Source organism: Scatophagus argus, chromosome 19, assembly GCF_020382885.2.
Source record: "Scatophagus argus isolate fScaArg1 chromosome 19, fScaArg1.pri, whole genome shotgun sequence".
NCBI lineage: Eukaryota > Metazoa > Chordata > Actinopteri > Scatophagidae > Scatophagus > Scatophagus argus.
In genome coordinates this window covers 18,107,207-18,120,867 of record NC_058511.1, presented here as the reverse complement: position 1 = coordinate 18,120,867, position 13,661 = coordinate 18,107,207, and the positions used below count along the sequence as shown (strand labels likewise).

General features: G+C 40.6%; 1 protein-coding gene across 1 annotated transcript in view; it reads right to left on the bottom strand.

Annotated features, from left to right (window-relative positions):
- Positions 1-786: 786 nt before the first annotated feature.
- Positions 787-13,661, bottom strand: part of slc16a10 (solute carrier family 16 member 10) — a 30,409-nt gene continuing 17,534 nt past the window's right edge. The window contains exons 2-6 of the mRNA XM_046372475.1: positions 11,383-11,527; positions 8,449-8,878; positions 3,464-3,607; positions 2,472-2,700; positions 787-1,030 (exon numbers count right to left, since the gene is read on the bottom strand). Coding sequence (XP_046228431.1) covers positions 801-1,030; positions 2,472-2,700; positions 3,464-3,607; positions 8,449-8,878; positions 11,383-11,527 — 1,178 coding nt within the window. The 3' untranslated portion in view covers positions 787-800. The remainder of the gene's footprint in view (positions 1,031-2,471; positions 2,701-3,463; positions 3,608-8,448; positions 8,879-11,382; positions 11,528-13,661) is intronic.

Genomic DNA, 13,661 nt, shown 5'->3' with positions numbered 1-13,661 from the left:
ATTTTGTTAGTATTACTTAATAATTAATAATTGGGGACTTATGATGTTATCAAAATGTGTAAGAAGTAAAATCGTTGTGCTTACAGCTGCTTTCCCTGAACTGTCTGAGCCTCTTTACTGCTCCCAGAGCTGCATGATTAATACTAATGATCACTTCTGCAAGGAGACAGTTACGGGCCCTTTAAAATACTATGAAGAGAGTACTGCAGTATTTATAATTCTGCCATACTTTAAGGACTTTACCACAAGAATCCTGTCTGACGGGAAAAACGGGGGGGACAATAAAGATGCCAGCTTTAAGGACAAATCTTTCACAGACTGAGTTTAAATCAGGTTCCCACTTATGACTGGTTTCCTTTCTATGGTGTATATTTCTGCATCTAAAACACCAACATAAGATACTGATGAAAAGTGATTGTGAAGGATGATGTGCACCTTTGGAAAGTGTTGCTTTCTGTAGAGACACTGGCTAAAGAGTGAATTAGAAGCTTTCATGCTGAACTTGTAGTAAGCACAGCAGGCCTTCGTTCCCTTGTGACAGAAATGTGCCGTTTTCTCCATTTTCATTTAGATCTTCAAGTTTGCCTGCTGTTAGATGAGTTTAGTCTAATTGAAACGTTCTTCGGGATCACATTCATGTTAAACTGCACTTCACACTGTGTCTGATATGTTTCATCACTTTGGCATTTTCTAACACTCCCACAGAGTCAAATCTTGGTTAAAACATACACTGAAGCTCAGGACTCAGCAGTCTCAGTCTGACCCCGTGTTTATGTCTGTCTTTCAGTCTGGGGGGGCCCTTAGAGGACGGACTCTCCAGTTTTGGATTGTGCATCTCCCTGAGCCTTTTCGTGCTCTAACATCCTCTTGCTCACGTCTTGGTCCTTGCTCAGGGCCTCCTCCTTCTCCCTCCTCTTGCGTCTGGCCTCCACCCACGGTATCAGACACAGCAGGGCTCCTCCGAAGATTGGTGGAATGCCTGCCAGGTAGAAGGCCACATTGTAGTCACCTAGTCTGTCCCTCAGGTAACCTGTGACCAGAGACAGGGAGAGAGTGTCATTAGGATTCCAGCTGGGTTCAGAAAACAGCACGTAAAGGAAAACCCTCCTTTTAGTGGCAGTTGTTATAATTGAGGTGGAGACTTTGAGAAACCTAAATCTCCTGTAGAAAGGTCTAACCAGGCTTCTGATTGGCTGTTTACACACCAGCATGTGCATGAACGCAAGACAGTGTCAACAGCACGTAAGTTAAGATCGGTAGACCTGACTTCAATATCCTAAAAATTAAGATAAAATAACTAAGATAAGATAAGATAAGAACTTTATTGATCCCGCAGGAAATTGTTGTGCCAGGGTTGCAATACAAAGAAGCATACAAAAGTGTAGAAAGTAGAAAGAAATTTCCCCACAAAATATAATAGTATATAAAAATAACAAGGTACTATAAAAAATATCAGAGTATAAAGTATATACATGAGATATAGATAGATAGCGATAGATAAAATTCAAAGCCTTAAGACTTTTGCACTTGGTTTCCACAGCGGATTATTGAACTGCTGCATGTAAAGGTGGATTTTTCAGTAAGCAGGTTACTGCAGGGCCTGCAAACTGTCATGAGTTTCCTGCATAACTCTGTTCCCCCCACTACTGTGGTTTCTCCTGTGCACATGCACATTTCTGCAGAGTCCCTTTTTCAGCCAGAGGGAGGTTCAAGCCTTGTGTCTGCAGCATTTCACTCCAAGAGGTTTCTTTGAGCAGCACTAAATCAGTATCTGACTGTGACCCCTGACCTTTCTGGAGGGGAAGTACTGAAGATAAACTATTTCCTTGTCTCTCAGACATTGCAGGAGCTGCACATGATGCTCATATGAGCTGATCTACATGTTACTGACACTGACTTATACCACGGGATGTGAAGCTACACAAAGCAGCTTTAGTCTCTTTTAGCATTAAAGAGGTCATGTATTTCCCATGGAATATGGACACAAGTGTTAGCACACAGTGTGTGCTTCTACTGTGCACCTTACACATTCAGCAACTGCAAAATAAACACTAGGTGGTGCCAGAGATCTGTGAATAAAAAGATGCTTTATCTTCTCTGTGTGTATCAGAATGCTGCAGGAATTCGTCCTGTCCAACAGGAGCCCATGTGTTTAGAGGACACGGGGCAAAGGGCAAAGGGCCACTGAGGCTGTTGCACATGTTCCATTTTTAAACTGCATCTTTCATATTGATTCGTGATACTTTTCAAAAGAAATAACAGGGTATGATAGAAAACAGTAAAGCAAGTAAGAAAATAAAATATCCATTGATCACAGTAGAGAAATTTTTTTCTCTGCTTTAAATTATCAAGTAGATGTGCTATTATAACGTGCAAATTTGACAACCTCAGAGCAGACAAAGCCCGTCACACACCCTGTGGTCTCACCACTGCACTTTACCCAGATTTGTACAGTACTTAGAGAGTATTACCTGCGATGGGTGGCCCCACAGTCATGGGCACGGACATCAGGCCCAGCAGGGAGCCTATGGCTTGGGAGACATCATTTGGCCCGACCAGCTCAAAGGCGATCGGAGCCATGATGCAGATGAAGCAGCCGTCAAACAGCCCCATCAACAGGCAGACAGCTATCAGCCCGCCAAAGATGTTGCACAGGGGGATCATCATGGACATGAGGCCGATGATGAAGAAGGAAGTCACCTAGAAGGACAAGAGAAAGAAGTGGGTTCACATGAAAACTTCTCATGAAAGGCATACCATGTAAGATTTGTTCTAGAGGCTCAAAAGTGATGACTGAGAAGGATTATTTTTGTATGAGTCTATGCATTGTTTTTCAGTGAAGACCCTGCACAGTAAACCTTTGAATTTGTACTTCATTTAATGTTTGTAAATTTCTTAGGTTTCTTCTCAGGGTGCAGTTTACATTAGTTTATGTTTGTGATTACCATCACATGATCACTTAAATGCTGTTTCAGACAGTTTCAGTGGTTAGAGCTTTCACAAGTCAACAGAGGAATTAAAGTCAGCAGAAAGTCAACAGAAATCACATGTTGTCATCCCATTTTGTGGTGAGAATTACAGACAATGCATTTTTAAAATACCGTATGTTCTTAACAATCAAAGGGTCTTAACAGAAATACTCCTTTCTGTCTTTGCTGGCTGGAGGGGAGGTAGCCTGTATGTCATACAAACTGATCAGCATTAGTGATGCACCTTTTTCTGGGGAATATTTCTTTAGCGAAGGGACAGGAAAAGACGCATGTTCATGTATATAAATTAGATATGAAGGAGACTTTAGCAGGAAAGTTACAAGTCTTTGTGTTACGAGGTTAGGGGGTGGCATTTTGAATGAAGAGATTTTGAACATCAGCTTAAGGTGGTGACCATAAGAAGCTTTAATATATAAAAAAATGAGCCTTCAAAGGGCTTCAAAAGTCCTTAAACTTTGAAGCCAAGCTCTCACCTGCAGGTACACTTTGTTGACTCCGTTGACGTAGTCTGCCACCACGCCGAAGATGAGACGGCCCACACAGGACGTGATGCCGATGCACATTAGCAGAAATTCTTTATTGGTGTCTTTTCCGAATCGCTCCTCCACGTGCTTCATCTGTGGACAATGATGGAAAGAGATGAACACAGCTGTTATGCGGCTCTAATAAAGTATAACGCAGGGAAAAATGAATGTTCCAATGCAAATTTTTAATTTTTACTTACTTATTTTTTGGTAGCAGGGACATAACAAATTTCACTGCACATTGTACCGTGTATGATTATGTATGTGACAAATAAATCTATCTTGTATCTTGTATCTTGAAGCTCCTCAAGATTACAAGAGAAGAGCTGGTTTACTGTACCTGAAACTAGTCCAACCAGTTCAGAGTTGGTAAGAGGAACTTAAACTCTCTCTGTCTCTGCTGTGATCTGGTGTCATGGCTCCTGGTGTCTAGACTACTGTCTATGTACACCATGGTAGATTATAGTGGATGTAACAATATTGTATAAATAGATGTTAGGTCTTGTAGCTCTTTTGTTCATCTGTTGTAATTCAAATAGTGATTTGAGGATTTTTTTTTTACAGTCAATTCAAGGAAAACAAGGGTGTAAAAACAAAAAGGAGGAAGTTTACACTTTACTTGCACTGAATGATCAGGGTTCTGCATGCTTTCACTGAAATCTGTTCGTAATTCTTTGCGAGGGTTTGACTTGTTAGGCAGTGGGCAGGCCGACTTAGTGATTCCTTGAAATTCACAATTTTCCAAAGAGATTGAAACAATTGCCACCAGGCCACAGCAGTCCTACTCAAAGGGTCTGCCTGTCTGCTGCCTATAACTGTCTGTCCCAGCCCCCCCTCAGTCACCCCTGCAGGTCACACATCCCTCTGCATAGACCTCTGGATGACTTACTGTCTTTACCACAACACCATGCTTTGTTTAGGAGTTCCCTGCTGGGAGGGGATTCCTGCATTCAAGAAGCAGCCCTGCAGGGATAATAACTGGAGGTTCAGTGTGCATGTGTGAGTGCATGCGTCAGCAGGGTAACTGGTGACTGACACACACACACACACACACACACCTAGTGGAGACTGAGGGCGATTTTCAGAGACATGCCACATGTGACTGGCATCCTACCAGCTGGAGTTCTGTTTGAGTGGCTCACATGTTCCAATTACTCCTCCTCTTGGCTTATCATTACCACCGTCAGGCATAAAGCAGTGAGCACTGGATAGTGAGTGATAGTGTTATTGAATAATTTGCATTTTATATATTTTAGGCACCTGATCTCACTGTATTCATGGAAGTGGGCTTTTGTGTTACTGGTACTGGTAAACTGCAATGTGTTCAGTCAGGCATAGTCTACTATAATCAGGGCAAATGTAGCCAAGTTGCAAGATAAAATGGACAAAGAAAACCCATAAGCAGACATAAGCAAAGACAGACATACCAACCTCCCCTTGCTAAGTCAGCCATGTCTCTTCTGTGATGCCCCACTGTCAGATTACTGACCAGACAAGAGGAAGAGGAAACCTATAATCCCTCTCTCATAGAGACAACTTGGAAAAATGCTACTGGACGTTTTCAGGCACACAGAAGAAGTCATTCTCCATTGAACTCTCTGACTCATTCACACACTGCATCAATTATGTCTGTTATGTATTCGAGGCTTCCTGCGAGGTTGGCAGGATGGTGCCGTGTCGCCGCGTTTACTCGCTGCAAATAAAATGCAAGAAAAACTCCTCTTGCGTCTTTAAACAGATTAAAGGCTCCTGTACATTGAGCAACTGTTATCACACTTCACTCCTCTTTCAGCCTGTATCATGCTAGTGTTTAAATGTATTGATCCTCTGTCTCTCTCCTGTCTCCAAACACTACTACACTGTCAGTCCAATCTTCCACTGACAAAAATGATAACACATGACATGATGCAATTTTCCATCACTCTCCTGAGTGATTGGCCACAATGTGAAGGTTCTAGACAAATATTTATTTATGGAAATAATTTGAGCACTGCCGGAGCACTGATGATGAGCACAGTTGCATAAATGTGTACTAACAATTGCAGCAGGAAGCAGTTTGACTGCTTTTTTTTTTGATCACGTTCAGGAATACAGACTCACTTTTACGACCCTACAAAATAAATACTCAAATTTGCACAAGCGCAAGCACAGGTGAATTCTTCAACTTTTCAGCTCCACCTCCTTTCCTTTCCTTTCCTTACATGTTACGTGTCACTTCCTACAATTCCCGCCATGCATTTGACCTACAGAACATGGCCTGAACCTTCTGCATTCATCATGACTGGTTGAATTTACGTTAAGATGGAATGACGGTCAGTAACATTTAACTCAAAAAACAGCATGTGGCCAAAATGCATCATGAAGCTGCAAAATGACAACTGTACAAAGAGGAGGAAAAAAATCCTGTTGCTTTATTTGTTTGAAGAATGCTGAACATATCTCATGAAAACACACCAAACCAACAATCATTAGTGTTATTATTAGTAAGATCTGTGCTTCTCCTGCTATGACCATGGAAAATGTGTGGTGTGAAAAAATCTATAGTCACTAGAATGCAATCGACACACTCTCAAAAGCTGTTTAAATAGTCTATTTTACGGTGAATTTTTCCTTTCAGAGTCCCACTGTGCACCAGAACACTTTCTCTCTGTTCTCTGTTCTTGATTGTTTAATGGTCATTAAACATCCAGCCCTCCTACAGCCCACACACTGCAGCCCTGCAGGTGCTCCTCAATACAACAACACACTGAAAGAAGCTCACTTTTACAGTAGGGGCACATATCTAAAAAGTTCTATGTGAATCTGTAATGATTCAACAATGCTGATTCAGTGAAGGAATGACGTACATTAACTGTGAATAAATTCTGTTGACACTCTGCCCTTGGCAATATACTACCACACCTTTTATCAATCCTCTTGCAGAGCAAACACAGCAATACCTGAAGGCCAACATCTTATCTCATATCAGCCATACTTGGTAAGCTGTGTGCATGTGTGTGTGTGTACCTATACTGGACTTTACTCTTTTACAGTCTTCAGATATGTGCATTTGGAAAGAGGAAAAACAGACATGAAAATGTGGCTTTGTAGCTCTAAAAGGCCGCACTCAGTATTCTGTGCAAACACTCCTTCATGCACACCGGAAAAACGGAATAAAAAGTAGATAAAAGTAAACAGCTGAACAGTGTGATATTTGACCCATGTTTTTTCCTTCTTCTTCTTCTTCTTATTCCTGTGCAGTGTCACAAGACTCGGGCTAGACTTTAAGCTGCAGCCGGGCCCCTGCGGTGTCCCAGTCTGAGTAGCAGACATAAGAAATGTTGAGGAAACACAGGCTGATCTCCAATGTCCAACAGCAGAGTCATCGTGTCCAAATAAACAATCACCTCTTGAGTCGGTCCAGCATATCCACAATCTGCTCTCCAGCCTTCCTAACAAGTTTTCTCCAATATCATATTTTCTCATCTTGTAGTCAAACATAAAGGGAGATTCAGGGATAGTAACACCTGTTTACAGAGCTGTGTGTGCTGAGGACTGAATCTTCCTAACATATTTGCTTACATTCATGAGGACCACACAGCTGAAGTATCTCATGTGGACATATGTTGCTGTGAGGGAATTACGAAGCCGCTGTGTTGTACAGTTAGTGGAGCCTTCTGTATATAAATAGTGAGAATACGAGTCTGGACTATGTTCCTTCAAAATGCCAGCTATTAAGTCAACAGTTCTTAAATGAAAACATTTAACAGGTTGGTTCACTCTTTTGCCTCTGGTTTTATCTGGCTATCTAGGTGGTTTTGTTTGTATGTGTCCAGATTTCAAGATATCTGTGGGCAAAATTTCTGCATCCAACCCAATAAAACAGAGCCGAATGGAATGTAGTTTATGGTACTCCCACAACGTGAAAACGTGTGAGTGAGTAAAAGGTAAAAGGTATAAAAAAATAGAGTGAAAATTAGTCAAATTGAAAACTGATGACAGCCAGCAGATTTAATAGGAAAAGAACTGTGCCAGAAAGCATCTCAAAAATACCAATGAATGTTTATTTCTGCAGAACACTGACCATAATTATCTAAATCAAAGATCACAAAATAATATCTGTAGGCTATGTTGGAATTACATGTGAACTGGCCCATCTGAGCCTGACTCATGCCAGCTGATGGTGTTGCCTGTAACTCAGCTTATCAAGTCACCAGTGGCTTGTTTTTTAAGATACGGTACGCCACCTGATCCAGCCAGTCACTAAACACACACTTGTTGTTTTTATGAATACTAGAAATACAACTACAACTATTTTAAAAGACCATGAATTATATTCAGCTACAAAAAAAGGTTATAAAGTTAGAATACGGAGAATTGTTGCTATGGAAACATGCACCAGCATACAGTCTCATCTCTTTGGTGCACACTTTAGAGCAGTAGAGAGCTTTACAGCATTGCAGACACGCGTATTACAAGTAGTTGTACGTTTAAACTCATTTGGTTGCAAATCTTAGGCTTTAGACCTTCCTGACGGAGTGATTCAGCTTTCTAAATGGTATGTTCCTAAATACTGAACGGAAGATTCCAGCTGTGGTTTAGAATTCCCTTCCTCTCACCTTACACATTTCACATGAAGAAAAGTCACGTTGCCAGTATGTGTTTTGATATCTGTTTTGTTGAAACTCCCTAGACAACCTCTCACCCTTAATCGCAACTCATGCCAATGAAAATATCCAAAACATGGGATTTGGATACTTGGAAATCACACCATGGAATTCCTCTGTTAACATGCTGCTATTCGTCATCAGCCTGACCTTTGGCCATGAGAGGGGGTTGATGATACCCAGCAACACAAACAAGACACAAAGTCAAGGGATTTGTGAAGGTCAGTGAAATCAAATTTGCTTGATGAAGCGGATGAATGAAGAAAGAACTAGGGAACGCAAACTTACCAGGTGAACATAAGGCACAAAGTAGCCATAGAGGGCTGCAGGAATACCAAAGGCCCAAATACGATATCCCAAAGACTTCCAGATATTGACGTTGAAGATTTGGCTCATGGGTGGGCAGCGGCTGGCTGTACGGCTGTTGGAAGATTTGAGTGGCAGCAGCGGCTTGTAGGTGAAACCGGCCAACATCAGCACAAATATGAGGATGCAGAGGATGCGCATCGTGCTCTGGAGGCCCACTTTATCCAGCAGGCCCGAGAGAATAAATGGAAGGGTGATGGTGAAAATGCTGCTGCCGGCTGTCACAATGCCGTTGACCAGGCCCAGGCGCTTCTTGAAGTAGTGGCCCAGAATGACCAGGCTGGGCTGGTACGCGAAAGAACAGCCACAGGCAAATACAATGCCATAGGTGAAGTACATGGGGCCCAGGGACCTGTGGAGATAAAACCATAGGATGCATCACTGTACAGCTTTTGACTTGATGCTGACATGAATGTATGCACCCAGCAGAAAATCAGCTACTGATTTGCATTAGTGCTGCTGAACAAGTTCTCATTCAATGGCTGGAAGGACAGTTATCAAATTTGTCTAAAGGTCACTAGAAAGCCACGCTTTTTATACACAGTATGGTTTATTATGCAGTGGTTTTGCGATAAGGAATCTCCACCAACCAGATAATTCAACGACCGCAACAAGATTAAGCGAGTAAATTCATGTTTTACAATTGTCACTCCTTGTTATTTGTCATTGTCTGCATATTCAAAGGCTGTAAAAATAATTACCCAACAGGAAAAATAGACTTGTTGACTGCTGTTGCAGTGTTTTAAAATTTGGGGTTAATGAGGATCATCCTCCCATAAAATTATAGTTATTATTATTATTATTATAGGTGCCATAAGTTCCTTTTTAGGGATTTTGATGGTTCTGCTTACAGTTGATTCAAATGACATCTTTCCGATAGAGTCTTAAGGAGACTGATGACGGTGTCCCACAAAAAAATATTGGGCCTCATCTATGCATTAATTAAAATGTATTTTCCAACTAAGCACTACAATTTTCAATTTTTTATGCTGACGATACCATATTTTATGTTGTTGGCTCTATTTCAAACCATCTCTAAGTTACAGTCTAAAATGAAAATGTATGTGCATTTCACAAGGGCGTGGAGCTTTGATGTTGCTACTCTGATTCTGATTCTGATTTAAGCTCTGAAATGCAGAAAGTGACGTTAAAGACACCCATTCATCTCATTTCAATAATGCTTTAATCACGACATCTGTGTGTGATAACATGTTTAAACTAAGAATTGTCCTGCTGTGATGTCATATATAATGTGCTGTCAGGGAGATCTTTAATTCAATGAGATTTCCTAAATAAATAAAGTAAAAGCATTCAGATCAGTGCTCATTCTGCTGAAGCTCTCTAGAGAAACTGAAACATCTTTAATACAACTACTGTCAAGTAGTAGTATGTTTTGTCCTCTCAGTCTTTCAACCTTGGAAAATGACATCAAAATGCACATTCAACAATGTAAAATAATTTATATCTAGGGGTGAAGGACCACATAAATACAGGATGGTGCTTTTAAGTGGTTTCAAAGTCCTGTTTGAGGTAAATAAAATCTGAGTGTCTGCTTTGCAAAATAAGTTGCCAACAGCAAAACCACATGACTAAGAAATTTTGCACTTTGAACTGTCTGCTGCATAACCCTGTCAGCCTGCCCTCTGTGAAATGTTTTTGATAACTGCTTGGTAATGGCAGATTAAACTGCTTATTTATTGCACTCAAAATGATAACACAGATTAGTTTGGATAATGTTTTTCTGTGTGTTTGTGCCAGTGTTTTCTCATGTGTAGATGAGTATGAAATTCCAGGAAATTATTAACAATGCAGTGTGACGTGCAGAGCCTCCTGCCCACAGAGTCTTGATAAAAGCTTAAAGGAGTATGCTTTCTTTTGGGACATCAGCTCAACTCACCTATCAAGTGATAATGTTTTCCCGAGCGTATAATTACCTGATAACTCTACATCAGATATAGATGCTTGATAGGAGTTATTGTGTCAACAAACAGACTAATGAACACGTTAAAAAATTTCCTCTTCATCTTATTATTATTATTTGACAAATTAATCTCACCACATGGTCTCAGAGGTGTTCTGCACATTTAAGTTGTATCACATGACATAACTACAGATGGAGGTTGGTCAGTTGTTATGGAATTATAAATGTTCGAATTTCCAGAACACTTTAAGGACCTCTTGTCCAGGTTGGCGTACAACTAACGGATGGGCAACTCCATCTCCTGGGGAAGATTAAGAGATATGGTCTAGAGTTGTGACTAAAAATGGACCTTTTGGCAAGACTGTTTTGTTGACTACTGTTTCCAAAGTAAAGAATGAACTTCTAGTTTCTACATTATAGTTTGTTATAATGGGTTATAAACCATGTATTAAGCGCTTATTAAGTGCTTACACATGTTAATATATTTTATATTTAAAGTGGCTCAGTGCTTTTATGTTGCTCATGGTGATGACAGTTGCTTGGATTAGCAGTGAAACGTCTTCAAGTCAATCTTCACAAGGCCAGACGCCTTGCTTTAACTCTTTGAGTGAATATGACCTCGGTGACTGAGAATCTCCACAGATATAAACTCACGGTGATGAACTTGAGTGTGTTTGACTTTGTGCTGATCCTCTGGCTTTATCAGTGATTATCAGCTCATTTAGTTCTCTGGTCTGCAAATTTATTGCTGGGTGGTGTGTCAAAGAACATCCACATGATTGCAAGAACCCATGGTTTTCCTGCAGAGCGTTGCACGATTAGTTTTATTCACTTCACCTGTCAGTGGTTTTAATGTTGTGACTGATTGGTATATACACTATATCGAGTGGTGACATAATGTCATTTTGAATTAAAAGGCAAATTTTCTTCCTTACGTGACAAAGGAGCTGGCCAGTAGGCCAACCAAGCCGACAGCAGCGCCACCCACTGCTGTAATTCTGCAGCCAAGGATGTCGGTGAAGACGCTGACAATGGGAGAGCAGAAGAAGATCATCCCCATGGAGAGGGAGCCCACCCACGCTGTAGGAGACACAGACAAGTAAGCCAGGCTGAATGAATGTAAGAGAAAATCTCACAACAAGCTGTAGGCAGGAGTAATTAAAATTTAACATTCAAAACATCAAACTGTTGAATACATAAAACAAAACTGCCTCCGGGATGACGCTGACTACCTAACAAAAGCTAGGTGATGCAATAATAGAGCACTGCTACTCTTGTATCCATGAACACATCCCTGTTTGCTAAATAAACTCCTCAGGCAACCAGCCACGAGTCTCCTTTTTTAAATCTTTCTCATTAATCATACTCTACATTGTTTGTACTTGTGTCCATGCTTGTGCACAATAGCTAAGACCTGCACCTGCAGGAACACACATTAAGTGGACAGGAAAGACTGACCAGGATATCTCTTAGCGTGATCTCAACACTATGCACACGGATAACATAGAGGTATCATCTACCTCTTGGTTAGAACATACGGTAATATCTCACTTAACTTCCTCATTATAATCAGAAATTATAATAATATAATAATAAGAGGCTCCTTTGTCAAACTGAAGCCTAAATAAAACATTACCATGAAGCATTCCTGTGTACTGAATGTAACTAGAAATATTAAAGGGATAACTATTAAGCATAATTTATACTGGACGACCAATCCCTCGCGGATAGGTGGACACTCCATCTGTTTAATTCATACAGGTCAGTTCACTAGTCAAAACTTGAACTTGTCAGCCTGGGATAACAGTTGTATTATCTTTGTGGCTCTAGAGAAACTTGAAAAAGTTTGCCAAATAGCCGTTAAGATATTCCAGCCTGTACTTGAAGATTATACATTTACAGCAGGAAGTCTGTTTTAGAAACTTGGGTGTAGTGTTCAGAAGACTTGGGTGTTTACCTGGCAGGGAGACTCAAAAAAACATGCCATTGAATTATAGGAAATGCGTTATCCGGGGGTTGACCCTTGCTTGGACCTAGGTTCAGGTCCGTATAAAATCTTATGGACTGTACTGCTTTATCAGGGCTCAGTCACCAACCTAAGATTTGACTGTACTTTCCCAAAAGTGTGTCTCTTATTCCTTCCCTTCTGTATTTCCCAAGTTTTCATTTGAATGTTACAAGAATAGAAGACTGGTTATGTTCCAAGATAACCAGAGTGGTTTCTTTCTGATTGCAAGTCACATCTGCCTCTGAGAATGTTAGTAGAGCTAAAACTCTGACCATCAGCGCAACTACAGGAAACATCACCAGTGTCTGCATAACGCTTGGTCAGCAGTCTTCAAGTCTAGGGTAAAATGCCAGTCACATGCTGGAAACATCTATGGCAATTGTGAAAGAGTTACAGGAGGGCTTGATGGGATTCATCAAAGAAAAGAAGAATGAAACAGTGTTTGTTAATAGCTCTGGACAGACTCAGAGAACATATACCTCCTTATTTATTTCCAGACAAATGGACAGGCAGGTATGTGCTGACATACACTGAGAACATCAGATTCTTAAGATTTTTTATTTTTATTCTCATCAAGGAAAAGAAGCAAACACAAAGACTGAGAGTTGAAAACCAAGTAACAACACACAAGTACACACAACCCTAACTGTGCAAGCCCTAAAGCGGCATCCTTTGAACATAAAGAGGATGGGGGAAGCCATGAGTGAATGAATTTGGTATGTACGTTCTCGGGTTTCCCAGTTAAAAAGAGGTAAGAAAGCAGTACAGGAGTTCAGAATAAAAACAACTGTAGCGTGAGCACTTTCTGCTGCTTGAAAGTCCAGCTAGAGAGAACGCCTTTGTATTAGCGTGTTAAGCATCTACAGCCAGACAGACAGCTCTGTCAGGATGTTAACGGATGTTAAGAAAACCAGACTGTAAAATGGAAAAAAGCTGAACCTCAAAATTTGTTTCTATTTCTTACCAGCCTCGTGAAAATAAAAATGTTACTGTGATGGCTCATAATGACAATATTACCATACTGATGTTCTAAGGCTGGGTATTGGAAAGAATGATATGATAGCAGGGTTAAGATTCAATATATTGTGATATAATGTGATACTGTAAACAAGGCGATATCTTTTTCCATAGACCTGTGTTCACATGTGTGGTCACATCTTCCTGTCTCACTTAACGTTGTTATGTTGAAATGGAAGAGTCAAAGGG